The sequence below is a fragment of the Ursus maritimus genome, unplaced genomic scaffold, assembly GCF_017311325.1.
Source record: "Ursus maritimus isolate PB19 unplaced genomic scaffold, ASM1731132v1 scaffold_27, whole genome shotgun sequence".
NCBI lineage: Eukaryota > Metazoa > Chordata > Mammalia > Carnivora > Ursidae > Ursus > Ursus maritimus.
The window spans coordinates 37,345,591-37,362,419 of record NW_024425230.1 but is presented as its reverse complement, the minus strand read 5'-3'; the positions used below and the strand labels follow the sequence as shown (position 1 = coordinate 37,362,419).

At 38.8% G+C, this 16,829-nt stretch overlaps 1 protein-coding gene across 8 annotated transcripts in view; it reads right to left on the bottom strand.

Annotated features, from left to right (window-relative positions):
- Window positions 1-16,829, bottom strand: part of DENND4A (DENN domain containing 4A) — a 146,534-nt gene that overhangs the window by 17,352 nt on the left and 112,353 nt on the right. For all 8 annotated transcript variants that reach the window (XM_040643083.1, XM_008708568.2, XM_040643085.1 and 5 more), the window contains 4 exons: window positions 16,371-16,502; window positions 9,966-11,053; window positions 5,006-5,195; window positions 937-1,031 (listed from right to left, as the gene is read on the bottom strand). In XM_040643083.1, the coding sequence (XP_040499017.1) occupies window positions 937-1,031; window positions 5,006-5,195; window positions 9,966-11,053; window positions 16,371-16,502 (1,505 nt within the window). The remainder of the gene's footprint in view (window positions 1-936; window positions 1,032-5,005; window positions 5,196-9,965; window positions 11,054-16,370; window positions 16,503-16,829) is intronic.

Sequence of the window (16,829 nt, the reverse complement as noted above, 5' to 3'; positions counted from 1 at the left end):
CCCCCCCCCCCCCCCGAAGTCCTCAGTTTGTTTCTCAGAGTCCATTGTCTCTCATGTTTCATTCCCCCTTCTGATTACCCCCCCTTCTTTATCCCTTTCTTCCCCTACCGATCATCCTAGTTCTTATGTTCCATAGATGAGAGAAATCATATGATAGTTGTCTTTCTCTGCTTGACTTATTTCACTTAGCATTATCTCCTCCAGTGCCGTCCGTGTTGTAGCAAATGTTGAGAACTCGTTCTTTCTGATAGCTGAGTAATATTCCATTGTATATATGGACCACAACTTATTGATCCAGTCATCTGTTGAAGGGCATCTCGGCTCCTTCCACGATTTAGCTATTGTGGACATTGCTGCTATGAACATTGGGGTGCATATGGCCCTTCTCTTCACTACGTCTGTATCTTTGGGGTAAACACCCAGTAGTGCAAGGGCTGGATCATAGGGTAGCTCAATTTTTAACTTTTTAAGGGACCTCCACACTGTTTTCCAGAGTGGCTGTACCAACTTGCATTCCCACCAACAATGTAGGAGGGATCCCCTTTCTCCACATCCTCTCCAACAATTGTTGTTTCTTGCCTTGTCTATTTTTCAGAGTTAGTTTTTAAGAGGTTCAGATGAGAAATAAAAGTTCAAAGAGAACATAGAAAAAATAAGGGATAACTAGAAATACTGACAATGGTAATGCTTTTCTATGTTGATAAACCCCAAAGGAAGCATGGGACTTTCCCAAACAGAGATGAAGCTGTAGGACTTCAGTATTCTGAAATACTGGATATTTTAAGTTTATTCAGTTGCAATATACACTCCAAAATTTGCAGATGCTACATATTTAACTTTTTATTTCTCTACCCCTGATCGTGAGCACTTCAGGAATGTACGTTTTAGAGGCAGCGTACGTAGTACAGGAAGCCGCTCTCTGGATTAAAATCGTACCTCCATTGCATAGTTCTGGAAGATATTTGTATTACTCGTGTTGCAGGAAGATGTCACTTCTGATTTCCCAGGTAAGGCAAACTTGGACAGGGATCCTGTTCATTAATAAAAAACAAAGAGCAAAACCATTACAATTCATGAGAAAGGATACGAAAATCTTTTACCTCCATAAGTTCTCTGAGAAAATGTCCAACTGTTCTATTCAAAATAGCAAAGGTAATTTAAGAAAAAAACAAATAAAAAAGGCACGCATTTTTGTTTTGAGTACAACCGAAAGGAAATGGGCTCTGACTCTACGGCTTCCCACAAGCGAGCGGTGGGAAGCCCCAGCTTCATTACTCACTTATGAAGTACTTTGTGGGTACAGGCTACTCACTTACGAAGTACTTTGTGGGTACAGGCTACAAGGCATTCCAGGCATTTGTAATTACTAATTTGCTGTTTCTCTTTTTCCATGTTTAAAATACAAGAATGTGTATAGTTCTAAGGTCTAAAACATACAAAATAGCTAATTTTATTTCCAATCATAAAAAGATTTACTGGCGATTCTCTGTCTTCTCAGGATCTTTTAAGATCTGGTACAGTAATCTTGTTCTTAACCATGAGGGAAGAATTTCCAAATATATTCTTAAGAGTAATGGGTATCAGTAGGTATTAAAACAACAACAACAACAAAAAGGAAGGGGAGTTCTGTGGTCAAATCAATTGTTGACAATGGCTATAACTTCTTAGTAAAACTGGAGGTAATCTATTCCTTTTCTTTTTTCTTTTCTCAGTAGTTACTAAGTGTTATGAATAAGTGCTTCACATTTTTATAAAGAAAGGTAAAAAAAAATAAGTAATGGGATAAACTACCAGTTCACAAGAAACAGAGAAGACAGGAAAAAGCATGTTAAACACCAACTGATGTGGGAAACAAAGGCAGAAGAAAATTATTAAATTTCCTTACTACTTGCAGCCCATTGACTAGTCCTTGAGGTGGGCAGAGTGACCTTCCTCTAGGGACCCAACTGCCCGGATGGTTACACTTTGCTCAGGGCAAAAGGCAATCTTAGTCCGACCCCCAGGATCCTGTAAGTCTACTTTAACATACAAAAATTCCTTTGGAAACTTCCTTTATCTCTACCCGCTCCCCCCCAGATACATGTTGGCAAATGTCCCCCAAGCATATGAGCCACCGATATACATCTAAAGGGTCTCACTGAGTAAGGGACAGGCGGGGCTAAGTAGGGAGAGACACGTAGGGGGCTACGTGATCAGGCTCACAGAAATCCCAGAAATGCTGAGGCATAAGGAAACTAGAGATAAGGGAACAAACCAGACCACCCTCCCCTGGGCATCAGAGGTGGGGTCTTTAATGGCAGTCACATTGTGACCAACAAAGAATAACCAGACCACAAAGGAGAAGTAAGCCATTAAAGATGTTATCACCAGCCCTTATTCAAACCAACACGTCGCAAGAATAAGGCCACAAGCTCCCTGGTCAGTTCTAAATAAAACACTGTCAGTGGAGGCCCACGTTGGCAACTCCAGCGGGACCCCTCTCACTCCTGAGAGCCTTTTTTGTATCCTTGCTTAATAAAACTTTATTGCTTTACTCACTCTCCTTTATCCACAAGATTCATTCTTCAACTCCGTGAGACAAGAACCTCACTCTCCAGCGTCACGATCATAGGGATGCAGTCAGCATAGTCCAGACTAATGGCCCGATGCTTCAGTAAATAAACGACGATGGGAAAAGAAGAGACCTCTAGGGCTACCACCACTGGTCCTAGGCCGGCTTCACAGAGGGGTTGAGAGGGACAGAGAGGGCTGAACCTCCATCAACCTGTAAGCTGCTTACAGCTGGTGGTGATTGCAGTACTTCCCCTGATGGTTCCCCACAACCCTCTGTAATCCCTCTCTGCTAAAGCTAGTTCAGAACTGCTTTCTCGTACCTTCTATCAGGCTTGCCTAATGAAATCAGTTATGCGGGCAGCCTCCCTTTTACATCCAATTAAGCCAGAGCACCAAAGATTCATTTTAATAAACAGGAATCAGGTTGTGAGGTTTATTTCTTAGCACAACAAACTGTTCTTGTATGTTAAAAAAAGGGGGCTAATCACCCAACTTCTTCATGAATGGATGACAAGGGGGAGACAAAGAGAGGGAACAAAGAGGAAGTTAACAGACATCTCAGCCAAATGCAACAAGGGGACCTTGTCTGGATCCCAATTTGAACAAACCACCTATAAAAGGAGCTTTATGAGATAACTGTGAAAATCTAAACTAAATAAATATTTGATATAAAATATTATATCAAAACATTAAAAAATATAGCATTACAATTACGTTTTCAAAAAATGAATGCTTCAAAAAGATACATACTGTCCATGTTCCAAACAGACCATGCTAACACACAGTGTTAGAAGAGATGTTTATCTGTGAAGGGGGCAGTGACCACATGTGCACATGAGAAGAGGTTCTGGATATTGTTAACGTTCTGTTTTTTGATCTAAGTGCTGGTTACTCGGGTGTCCTCAATTTCTGAAATGTATTTACATACATAAAAGTGTACACATTACATGAGTAACATTAATAAAATTAAAAATAAGTTTATCAAATAATTAAAAAAATGTTTAAACAATTTTTTGGGAAAAAAACCCCAAAAAACAAAAACCCACTGGCCCAAAATGGCATCACTTAGGCTGAGTTCCCAACAGGGGCTTAACACCTAATCTAATTGCAGTTTCAACCTTCCTCAGAGTGTAGTCTTAACCAGTCAGTCAGGAATTTTCTGACCAGTGCTTGGGAGTCCGCCACATGGGCCCTCTCCATCTCGCAAAGGAAGATGAAGGAATCTGCGTGATAAGCCCCCCTGCCCTTCCCCCTAAGGGAAAGTGATTTTGCCTGGAATATCTTTCTCTTTTGCTAATAACTTTCTTGCCTCACCCTTCTTCTATAAAAACGCTCCATTTTGTACAGTTCCTTGGAGCTCCCCTCTACTTGCTAGATGGGATGCTGCCTAATTCATGAATTGTTTAGTAATGCCAGTGAGATCTTCAAATTTATTTGGCTGAATTCCATTTTTTTTAACATATAAAACATTAAAGTCCTTATATTTTAGAGCTACATATGGAAGCATTAATGAATAAAATTATATGCTGTCTGGGAGTTACTTTGAAATAATCAAGTAGGCAAGGAAAAAAATGGTAGTACTATAGGAGGGGGAAAATAAAACCAGATTGGCTATTTGTTGATAACTGTTGTAATTGGGTAAAGGGTAAATGGGGGTTCACTGTGCCATTCTTTCTACTTCTGTGTACATTTGAAAGTCCCTACAATAAAAGCTTTTTAAAGTATCAAAGGCGCACATCAAAAAATATTATAATGCATCTCTTCCTCACACCATATCCTATGATAAATTTCAAATGGATTAAATATCTAAATCGGGGGTCAAATCTACTTGTGTATGGCCACAAGCTAAGAATGGTTTTTACATTTTAAAGTGTTAGAAAAAGAAAACGATAAAAAAGAATACGTGACAGAGAGGTGTGTGGCCCACAAAACCTAAAATATTTAAGATACGGTCCTTTACAGAAAAAGTCTGTTGATCTCAGAAAATGTTAAAAAGAAAACCAAAGAAGTGTCAGAAGAAAACACTGGTGAACCTAGGGAAGGGGACATCTTTCCCCATACCTCCACATCCAGAAGCAGTAGGGAAGCACTGATAAATTTGATGACATAAAATTAAAAACCTCTGTGTGGCAAAAAAATAAAAAAGGAGTGGGAAAGGACGTTACTTTCTGAGTGAGAAGACAAGGAGGTAGTAAGAACACTCACTCATATATCCCTATATTTTTAAAGAAATAACAATAGAAGGATAAACCACAATGAATGAAAATGGTTACCTCTAGGCATAGGGAGAAAATAAGATGAAGGGGTGGGGATGGAAGGTAGACCTCTCTAAAAGTGCCTTGGTTCTTATTGTTTTGACTTTGGAGCCATGCAAATCTTTTACAAAATTAAAACAAAGGAGAAAAAAGTAAAGGTACCACATATAAATGCAGTATGACCAAACTGGACAAACCTTCTAAGGAGGCAGAACTTTCCAGGCTTGTTCTGCTGAAATCAATTCCCTTAGTCCCTGAAGTGGCACTGCTCTCTTGGGAGGAAGTGGCTCCTTCCAACTCATGGCAAACATCTTCATCTGTTAAAGAGGTAGATTCAGAATCCTGGGCTCCCACTGAAGAAAGACTGGTACGATCAGAACTTTGATCCTAAGGACATAATTATAAGCTTAATTTCCTTCATATTTAAATTTAATTATTTAAAATGTCACTCCTAAGGCAAAGGAAATGCCTAATCACTCAGATGATCAGTTAATCAACTACATCTATAGAAAGAAAACAACCAGTTTTACAACGGCTATTAATTTGGACAAACATGGGGAGGAAATAATTTAGACAGCATTTTTAAAAGTTAGATCAAAGTAGAGATACCTGTTGGTAAGATACCCTTGCTGACTCTGAAGCTTCATGTACTGTTCATTTTCCTCCCTGTGAATCCCAGCCCAGGATGATACTATTAGAATTGCATTTTATTCTTTTAAAATTTCATGTATGTTTACATTTTATTATTTTCCATAATAACGTAGGTTTCCAAGAAATGTATTTCCAATTTTCATTTTTGAGAACACCAAAGTGTAAGTTAAATGTTTTTCTGGTTATACCAACAATACGTTAAGAAAATCTGGTCAACAGGAATTTCTGTATAAAGCAAAAAAAATTTAAGTATCTATAATTCTACTGCTCGGATAATTTATTTTTTTCTAGTCATGTTTGTGTGTATGTGTGTGGAGTTGTTATTTTTAGGATTATTTGAATATTTGTATTGGCTTTTCTGCTATATCTCATTGTATTTTTAAAAGTGGGTGCTCTGGGAATCATGCCCACCCAGTCACTGACAGTCTACTTAAAGTTAGCATTGTACCACTTGGTATATAATAAAATAACTATAATGAATGTCAGCAGAGTGAATCCCGTTATCACTGTAAAACATGTACATATATTGAATATTCCATAAGATAATGTTATAATTTTTGTTTTGGGCAATTACTTAAGAGGTAAAAAAGTAGTCTTTTATATTAACTATTTGCCATGTATTCTGTTCTTCCTTCATTCTTACAGGTCCAGTTTTCTTTGTGGTATTATTTTTCTTCAGCCTGAAGAACTTACTTTAGCATATCTCATATAACAGGTCTGCTGGCCAGGAATTCTCTTCTTTTATCTGAAAATGTTTTTATTTCACCTTTCCCCCTGAAGAATATTTTCACTGGATATCGAATTCTGGGTTGACAGGTCTTTTAACAATTGCAAGGTGTCATTCTAATGTATTCTTTCCTCCATGGATTGTAGTAAAATATACATGGTTATTCAAATCCTTATTTCTCTGTAGGTGATGTGTCATTTTTCTTTAACAGTTCTCAAGATTTTTTAATTTTTTCCTCCTGGCAGCCATTTTATTAGCAGATGGATGTCTTTGCTTTTTAGCAGTGGTTTTTAGCGTAGAAGTGGTTTTCCCTGAGTTTATCCTGTCTATAGTTTACCGAGCCTCTTATATCTGTAAATCTAAATCCTTCACCAAATTTGGGAAGTTATTTCTTATTTAGTTCTCCATTCTTTATTTCTTCAGGTATCTTTTCTACCACAATCTTTCTCTCTAATACTTCTGGAATTCCAATTATATGTTATTCCTTTTGATACTGTCCCACAAGTCTCTGAGGCTCTGTTCATTTTTTTAAAATCTTTTCTCTCTCTGTTCTTCTAGTTGGACGATTTCTATTATTCAGTCTTCAAGTTCACAGATTCTTTCCTCTATCTTCTCCATTCTGCTACTGAACCATCCAATGACTTTACTTCAGAGTGTATTTTTTAGTTATAAAATGTGTTTTAAAAAATAGTTTCTATTTCTTGCTGACAATTCCTTACTTTTCATTTATTTCAAATGTGTTTTTCTTTAACTTCAGGGAATCTAGTTATAATAGCTGCTTCAGAGTTTCTGTCAGAATAATTTCAACATCTGTGTCATCTCAGGGTTGTCTTTCCCTTGGGAGCTGGGTCACATTTTCCTGGTTCTTTATCAAGTAATTCTGGATTTTATTTTGGCAGTGTGAATGTTATGTTGTGTGGTATGGATACGGTTATAATCTCTTGGAGAATACTGATGCTTTTGTTACAGCAGGCTTTGTTACTGACAAAGTTATGTTCAGACTGTAATTTGTGTTTCAATTTTTGTAGGCAGTGACTTAATTCTTAGTTTAGTCCTGTAAGACTCGTTTCTCGGGGCACCTGGGTGGCTCAGTCATTAAGTGTCTGCCTTTGGCTCAGGTCATGATCCCAGCATTCTGGGGTCGAGCCCCGCATCGGGCTCCCTGCTCAGCGGGAAGCCTGCTTCTCCCTCTCCCACTCCCCCTGCTTGTGTTCCCTCTCTCGCTGCCTCTCTATCTGTCAAATAAATAAAATCTTAAAAAAAAAAAAAAAGAGAGAGAGACTCGTCTCTGCTGGTTCACCTTTATCCCATGTTATGTGTAGCTCAAGAGCTAGGCTGACACTCGTGTGGGCCATTCACAGAATCTGGGAATCCCCTTCTCTTAGATTCCCCTCAAACTCTCCAGCCCACAAATGTCCTTCTCTGGCTCCTCTGTCCAGGAACTAGGGGGTTTCTCTTGACGTTTCAGCTGCCAGGGCTGCCACACCACACTGCTCTTGTGGCAAAGATGCACGAGAAAAGAAAATGGGGAATTCACCTCTGTCTGGGTCCCTCCCCACGATCTGCCTGCTTCTTCAGAATCCTTAGATAGTTGTTTTTTATGTTTTATCCAGGGTTTTTAGTTATAATCAGTGGGAGGGATGGGCTTTAGCAGCTTTGTTTCCACAGTGGAGTTAGGACTGTCACCCTCATTTTTATTTTTATTTATAAGACTTATTTATTTATTTTAGAGAGCGAGCGAGCAAGCGCACGTGTGCGTACACACACACACACACACCCTGGGTGAGTGGGGGAAAGGTCAGAGGGAAAGAGTTGGAGCCTGACCCCACAACCCTAAGATCACGACCTGAGCTGAAACCAAGAGTCCTGTGAAGCTCAACTGATTGAACCACCCAGGCGCACCCTCACCCTCCTTTTTAAAGATGATATTTGCTGGATGTAGGAAAATAGGGTGGCAGCTTTTGTGTTTCGGTGCTTAAAAGGTATCTTTCCATGGTCTCCTGACATCAAAATTTCTGTTCAGAAAGACAAGTGGCAGTTTCTTACTGTCGTTCCATTTGAAGGTAAGATAGATCTTTTCTCTGGCTCCTTTCAAGATTTTGTCTTTGTATTCCATTCCCATCTATTTTAAAATTAGATGCGTAAGTATAGTTTTCTTTGCATTTATTCTGCTTGACATTTGTAGATCTTCTAAATATGTGAGTTGCCATCTTTAATCATTTCAGTAAAATTTTCAGCAATTCACTATTTAAATGTTCTTTCTATCTCATTGTGTCTTCTTCTGGAACTCAATTACATCAATGTTAGACATTTTCACTAAATCCCACATTCCTTTTTTTATTTTTCATTTGATTTCCAATCTGTTTCAGAGTGAATATTTTCTACCGAGTTTCCACCTAGTTTACAAACTTTTTTTCTGTGTTTTGTCTGCTGTTAAATCCAACTACTCCATTCTTAATTTCATATCTTTTTTGGTTCTAGAATTTATACTTGATTCCTTTTAATAGATAATTATATGGTGAAATTTTCTACCCTTGCAGCTTTCCCTTGATTTTCTTGAACATATTAAAATCATTTCGAAGGCACTTGCTAATTTAAATACTAGGATCACCTGAATTTTTCTTTTGTTTTTTAGTTATGGCCCTGTCTCTTGGTATAGCTATTTTTAATTAAATAATATAAAAATTATACATAAAAAATTATAAGGACTCCAGATGATATTCTGCTCCCCCAGAAAGGGCACAGTCTTTCGTGGGTTAGATAAAGTCTGCTTATCTTCATCTAGTCACAGGCCGAGCTGAGTCAAGCCTAGGTTGTAGTTTTGGTCAGGTGCAGTCCAACTCTGGTTTGCCAACACTCCTAAAGGCACAGCTCTGCAGGACTTCTCAAAAGGGCTCCGTGTGTTTACCAAAGCTCCCCTGGCTTCTACCCCCACCCCCACCCCTGGAATTTATGAACTCTTTGTGACTCTATTCCCAACACCATGAAACTGCTGAAAACTCTCATTTGTCAGAGAGTTTTTGCTTACCTTTTTAGCTTCCTGTCTTATGCAGGATCAGTATTTGGAAAATGTCCTGAAGGAAAAAACTGGTGTATCTGAGGACCCTCAAGTCTCCAATTTTGTCTCTCCAGCTCCACAAGATCCCCAAAGCTCTGTGTCCCCCTCACCTCTCCTCAGTCCTCTAAGGCAAAACCCGGATTTGCAACCCCTTGCTCTGTGCTGGGAATCAACAAACACCCTCAGGGGAAAAGCAGCCGTGGAAATTCCCGCTCATCTCTGCAACTCTCTGCTATACTCTTACGCCTCTGCTTTCTAGTTGCTTTAGCAATTCTCTGATTACTTTAAACAGATACTTCATAATTCATTTAGCTGTCTGCTCTTGGGAGATATGTATATAGGTCTATCACAAGCTACTCCATCCTAACTAGGAGGAAAAACCAGCCGGTAATTTCTGAAGGCATGCTGGACACTACCTGAAAAAAAATCTGCATTTTGAAGGCAATAATAAAGCTCCGTAAGCATTTTCATATAACACTGATTTTTACTCGAGCTACAAATCATTTTCTTTTAAAACTGTACTATAAACATAACCTTAGAGAATTTTCATTCCTTATTATCCAAGTCCAAATTCTGATACTGAAAAACCTTATGCATCCAGAGTCCTTTTTGGTAAAGTTGTGTTTAAGGAGCATGGTAAAAAGGGACATTTTTGCAAGAAAAGGACTTTTGGTGGTGGAGGAAGGTAGAAGGGAAAGTAGAAAACGTGAAGAGAACTTACTTTAGATGACGTGGTGTACATGGTGAATCTTGAATACCATTTGCTGGCTTTCTCTGCAACTCCTTTCCCAGCAGTGAACATACTGTTCCTTAGAACATCTAGTTTAGGTACCAGCAGTGTGTCTAAATTAAATGAAGGTGATGAATCTTGAGATTCTTCCCTAAATGGGCAAGAAGGTGAGAAGGCTGGAGAAGACCAGAGTCTGTCCCGTGGTCTCTCCTCGGTTTTTGTGTAACTTCTAGACTTGGTAAGTCTCACCGGCCTCGGAGACTGGGGAGGCAGGCTAGACCTTCTGCATGCCTTGGCCGGCGGCGGGCTTCTCTTGCTGGCTGACTTGCCATCGCACGCCCGCTGTAAATCGACGCTCTGCGTGCGGCTGGCCGGAGGGCCGCTCATGTTACTCATATACATCACAATCTCTTCGGCTAAGTCACGCCTGGCGGACGGAGTTGAAACGCTCTTGCTGTCTTCATCATCCTCTTCCTCCTCCTCCTTTTGCTGCTGCTCGGTCTCGGCAACCAGAAGAGAGAGGGGATCAAATCCTGTGGCAACATCAGTTTTTTCAGAAGGTTTTGCTGAAAAGCTGCTGCTCATACGCTGAATCCTCTTGGGATTTTGTGAAACAGGGTACCCCACTTTTGATCCATCTGCCTCACTGTCTAAGTCTTCCAAATCAAAAATAACAGGAGAATCCACTTTATCCGCCAAACAATTAGAACCATAGAAAGGTGTATCATCATCACTAGATTCCTTTTCGAGACTGTCTCTTTTTGATCTTAAAGGTGGCTTTCCAATATCAAGACTAGTTGGTCTTGTGCTTTTTGAAATAACGTTTGAAAGAATTTTTGCATCGGCTCCTAGTTTTTCAACCATATCTCCAGGGCTTGCTTCCTGGTTGATTCTATTGAGCATAAGTCCCATCAATACTCCTCCACTAAGATTGCGGTTTCTGCTTTCCCAGGAGAGTCGCTGCTGCAAATTAGGTTCGTCGTCACTTTTATGTCTTTTCCTGAAGCACCTACTTTGACTGTCTCCTGTTTCATTTGTACCCTCAAAAGATGATAGTAAGAGCAGCTCAGATGTGCTTTCTGAAAACCAAGAAAAGTGTTTTTAGCCATGAAAAATGTAACGTGCAGATATAAGATGTCTTAAATATTTAAAACACTAGTAATGAAAATGATAATACCGAGTACTCGCTAAGTGCCTGCTATTTGACAGACACTATAACTAGGCACTTCATTCACATTACCTACTGTAATCATATCAACATCCTTATGGGGTGAGAAGAAACTGACACTCAGAGAGATGAATTAGCTAGCCCAGAGTTATCCAGTCCTTAAGTGATGGAAGTGGGATTCAAATCCCACTAGCTATAAAGGGTATGCTCTGAGACATAAGCATGTACTGCTTTTTAAACCTTATAAATTAAGATTAATATTTACCTTTCTTGGAGTGGGAGATACAGGCTTTCAGCTGAAGAATAAATAAGTCATGGGAATAAAAGGCATAGCACAGGGAATATGGCCAGTGGTACTGCAATCGTGTTGTATGGTGACACATGGTAACTACACCTGTGGTGAGCACAGCATACCCAGAGAGAAACTGAATCACTATGCTGTACACTGAAACTAAGGTGACGCTGTGTGTACGCAAAGAAAAAGTTTTAAGGGGCGCCTGGGTGGCACAGCGGTTAAGCGTCTGCCTTCGGCTCAGGGCGTGATCCCAGCGTTATGGGATCGAGCCCCACATCAGGCTCTTCCGCTATGAACCTGCTTCTTCCTCTCCCACTCCCCCTGCTTGTGTTCCCTCTCTCGCTGGCTGTCTCTATCTCTGTCGAATAAACAAATTAAAAAAATCTTAAAAAAAAAAAAAGAAAAAGTTTTAAAAATGCACCTTTCTTATATTTAATAATAATAATAAATTTATATTAATTTCACTAAATTGATTAAACAGTGGTTATACAATTGTGGTTGAACTGTATGACCTTGAGATTCTGGGTCTTCTGCCTATAAAAATGAAAACAAAACCAAAAACACTAAACCAAACCAAATAAAAGGCAGCTATGTTAGCTTTATCCACGTATAAAAATTATTTAAAAAAACTCTAAATATGACTATAGATGTGGCTAAATAATTTTACCTTTATTTTACACATGGTTTGCAAGTTTATACCAGTTAAATATGAATGGCTATTTTCTACTCAGAAACCTTTCACTGCTTTTTGCCAAATTATACTCAAGTACCAGTGCTGAAAACAGAAAGCTCGATTTCTGGTCACTTTAGTTGTCCTTATTATGTGGGAGTCTTCTAAAGCATTATTCTAGGTACGGTATTGTCAACTATTCTTTTCATGTGCTTTTCCAACAGAACTAGTGTGCTATCACAGGGCAATTACGAAAAATGTGCCTTTTTCCTGCCATGTGATGCATTTAGGTAATAGGATAGGACATAAAAGGGAATATTGGCGATCGTAAAAGCCTACAAACTAATAATGTAATAAGCATATACCATTAACAAGGAAAATAGCATTGCAGAAAGGTAAAGTCTATTCTTTGTTTCTTTATCACCTTATGGCTAAGGGCATAAAAAACCAAAAGTATACTTTCTTCTAATATTCTGGGAAACCTTCTGCTTGACAGATTAAATATCATCAAAGACTTGGAGGAATCTTATAATCCTAAAACAGAACTCTGGGATTGCATTTAAATAGCTGTGCAGGAGGTCCCCTTGCAAAGCCAAACCATGTTAAGGACTGAAGACAAATAAACCTGGCTATCAGACTGTAGCAGGGGTTGGCAAACTATGCTTCTTTTTGTACAGACTCAAATGGTTTTTACGTTTATAATCACATACCCACAAAAAAGAACAGGTGACAGAACGGTATGTGGTCTGCAAGACCTAAAATACTATCTGGCCATTTTCAGTTAAGTTGGTCCAATCCTAGGTTTATGTGCATGCTAATTCCACCAGACTACGCCGGATGCTGCATGCCTCGAACACAAACTACTTAAATTCCAGGCAGTTCTATGACATAATTCTCGCCAGTAGTGTTCAAGTGCTAGTTTTTGTAGGTTTCTGGAAAAATTTTGCTTTTCTGAAAAAAGGGGATAGAAGTGGCCGGTGGTCCCCTACCCATTTTTTTTCTGCCTCACACACACAGGTGATACACGAAGTTGCCAGCGGTCCTATTATAAATATGGTTAGGTCAGGAGAACTGATGGCAAAGCCCTTGAATTAACACCTTGAGCAACAAATTGTTTACCTTTGAATTTCCTTCTTTCTTTTTTTTTTAAGATTTTATTTATTTATTTGACAGAGAGAGAGACAGCCAGCGAGAGAGGGAACACAAGCAGGGGGAGGGGGAGAGGAAGAAGCAGGCTCCAAGCAGAGGAGCCCGATGCGGGGCTTGATCCCAGAACGCTGGGATCACGCCCTGAGCCGAAGGCAGACGCTTAACGACTGAGGCACCCAGGCGCCCCTACCTTTGAATTTCTTATTTGAGAAAAAAAACTCTTGACATGTGTAAGAGACTGTTAATCATATTTTCTGAGTCTTAAAACTGAAAGAATTCCCAGCTGAAATACTAGCCCCTTTTCAGACTTAGAATGTTCTATAATCCCTTCCTACCACATAGCCTTTCACAGATTGCTTCCCTCTGCCTGGAATGCTCTCTCTCAATTCCTCCTTTGCAACCCCTGTTCTTATTCGTTTTGACTCAGACTTTACATCTAAGTTCATATTTGCCAAGGAAGTCTTCCCTGACCAATGTCCCCCCAAACCCAGGACAGATCTATTTATTATACGGTCTTGTAGAAACTTACAGCCCTTCTTCACATTATTTAATCTCAGAGTATTTTTACATTTACTTGATTATTTGATTAACGTTTTCTCATCTCTCCCTCCTGCTTTCTCAATGAAGGTAAGGACTGGACCATATTTTTGGGTTTTTTTTGTTGTTGTTCCTTATCATATCCCCAGAAACACCTGACATCCGGTTACATATAGCAGGAGCTCAAGAAATAATTACTGAATGAACACTGTCTGCTGGGAAACAACTGCCACCAATAGACTAATCCAGAATATGACACAGTAGAGTGTATTATAATACGATATATTATAGCTAAATATGGTAGCTAAAGACAAAAAGTTAAACAAAAACCAGAATTAGGCTTAGAAAAACATCTCCGAGTAGGTTTTATTTCAGAGTAAATTTTCTTGTGGTTGTCAGTGATTCAATATACATTTATCAAAATGTTAAATTCTCAACACAATCATGAAGCTACTAGAAGGGTAATGATTTTATTTCAATATTCAGTTAAACATGAAAACATCTCTTTGGCTAAACTACTCCAATATCTTTTAGAAGCCATCAGCTACATAGCTAGCTAGCTAGATACATGTATAGTACATACACACACACATATGGATATACAGTCATAGAAAATATCCGTATATTGTACTGCAAAACATAAACCTAAAAAAAGCTTTGAATCCTTGCATGTACTAGTATATAAGAAAAAAGTTAGTGAAAAATAAGTATTCCTATAAATCCCACATACAGTCTTGGGCAGTAGTGATAAACCCATAGAATTTAACAGATGGGAATGCTTTCAAGCCCAAAATCTTAAAGATGAACTAATAACTCTAATTCACACCTAGAAAACCTCTATTACAGGCTTTTAAAACCTGACTTGTTAAGCATAAAGGGTAACCAAAGCCCGATCATGAGTCAGATGCTGAGTACTATGACAAAATGTCAGGATCAAAGCATGGTTTACAATCATATTAAAACAGAGAGGTCATAAAAGCAGATCTTCAGAAAAAGGCAAGCATGAGTAGACAGTATGAAAGAACAATAAGGCAAAGCCTACCAGAGGCTAGTTATTACGGGTTATAATTAGACAATGACTAGGTTGTGAGGCAATTCCATGATCCCAAGAAAACAAATTTTAATGTTTAAGTTATAACAATGACTTAAGAAAGAAATGCAGAGTAAGAGAGTTACAGATCATTTAACTTCTTTTTTTTTTTGAGAGCTAGAGCAGGGGAGTCTGCACACTGTTTTTGTTGAGAGCCAGACAGTAAATGTTTTAGTCTCTGCAGGCCACGCAGTCTCTGTGGCAACTACTCAGCCCTGCTGATAGACTGAAAAAGCAGCCAGACAGTACGAAAATGAGTTAAGTGTCATTGTGCTCCAATAAACCTTTGTGAACACTGAAGTTTGCCTTCCGTCACAAAATACTATTCTTCTCCTCATTTCTTCAATCATTTAAAAATGTAAAAACTGTTCTTCGCTCACGGGCTTGTACAAACACACGCTGCAGGCCCAGTGTGGCCTATGGGCCATAGTTCGCCTACCCCGGAGCTGGAGGCATATCTAACTATGCTGGAAGAACAGACAGCACTGCAGCAAGGCCATTATAAACACAGATTACAGCCTAGCCGCTCCACCCTTCAAGATTCGTATAGATTATACGTGATAGAGAATTGAGCTAATACCAACATAAAATATCATCTAAGCAGACTAGTAACACTAGAAACTTTGACTGTTATGTCTATTTAACCCCACAAAAAATGATCTGATGAAAAATTTGTGAGACCAAGTATTATCTCAAATCCTAAACTGACTTTTCCCTTAACTAGTTGATAACTTATGTGACCTGCCAACAGACAGATTATGCCTTAGTTTTCTCATTAAAATAGTGCTAACATCCCCTCATGAATATAAGCATTGCTGTATTAGTAAACATAAAATATGAAAAGCACTTTAAAAAAAAAGATTTTGTTTATTCATTTTAGAAAGAGCTACAGAGCATGAAGCAGAGGGGAGGGGCAGAGGGAGAGGAAGAGAGAATCTCAAGCAGACTCCCCGCTGAGCGTGGAGCCTGATGAGGGCTTGATCCATGACCCTGAGATCATGACCTGGGCCGATATCAAGAGCTGGACGCCTAACTGACTGAGCCTCCCAGATGCCCCAAAAAGCACTTTGAAAAGAAAAAATACTAGGTATTGTTATCTAAACTATCTTGAGGACTGTCCTTTTTGCCTCTGAAAAAATAGGAATAATAAAGATTAAAGAACTCTATGCTTCATTTAAAAATTGGGGGTGTAAGTTACCCTCCAATGTACCATCTCACCTGTTCCCATTTTCCCCTTCTAGAAAGTCCCAACAGTCTAAACTCAAGAGATGGTATGTGGCTTGTAGGTTTGTCCTTATACGTTGTTATAACAAAAGCTTGAACGAAGTATATTATAAAATAGAGAATTCAAGTTACTAAAGCTATACAATGAGAGGCTACACAAATATATAAAAAAATAATCCTGGAGAATAAAGACTTAAAAAAACGTACTAGACATACAGTTACAAGATATTCTGCACATAAAAGAGGTATACTACTCCACTCACCTGTGCTTTCTCCTGATATTTTATCAGCACCGTTGTTATTTGTACCACTGAGGCGAACTATACTGGAAGAACTTTGATAATCGAGCTTAGGAAGACAATCAGCACTTCCTTTTGCACTCTCGCTCTCCGACACTGTAAAGATTAAAATGAAATTGTTAAGATAAAAGCTATATAGAAGCTATTTAACTTTTATTTATTTAGCTATTAAGCTATTATAGAAAGCATAAAGAACAGTAGCTTTTAGTGTAAATATTTCTATCTGATAATAGGTGATAAGAAAATACCAAACACCTCTGTATCTATTTGCTGATCACAAGTACATGATTCCACTTATTTGAGGCCTTAAGGTATATATCAAATTACTAAGTACTGGTCACGCGTCAGGTCCACACATACATTTTATATTTCTTCTTTGGTTGTGAAACGCTGCTTTTGATGGAGGTAGGCGGGGGGGGGGGG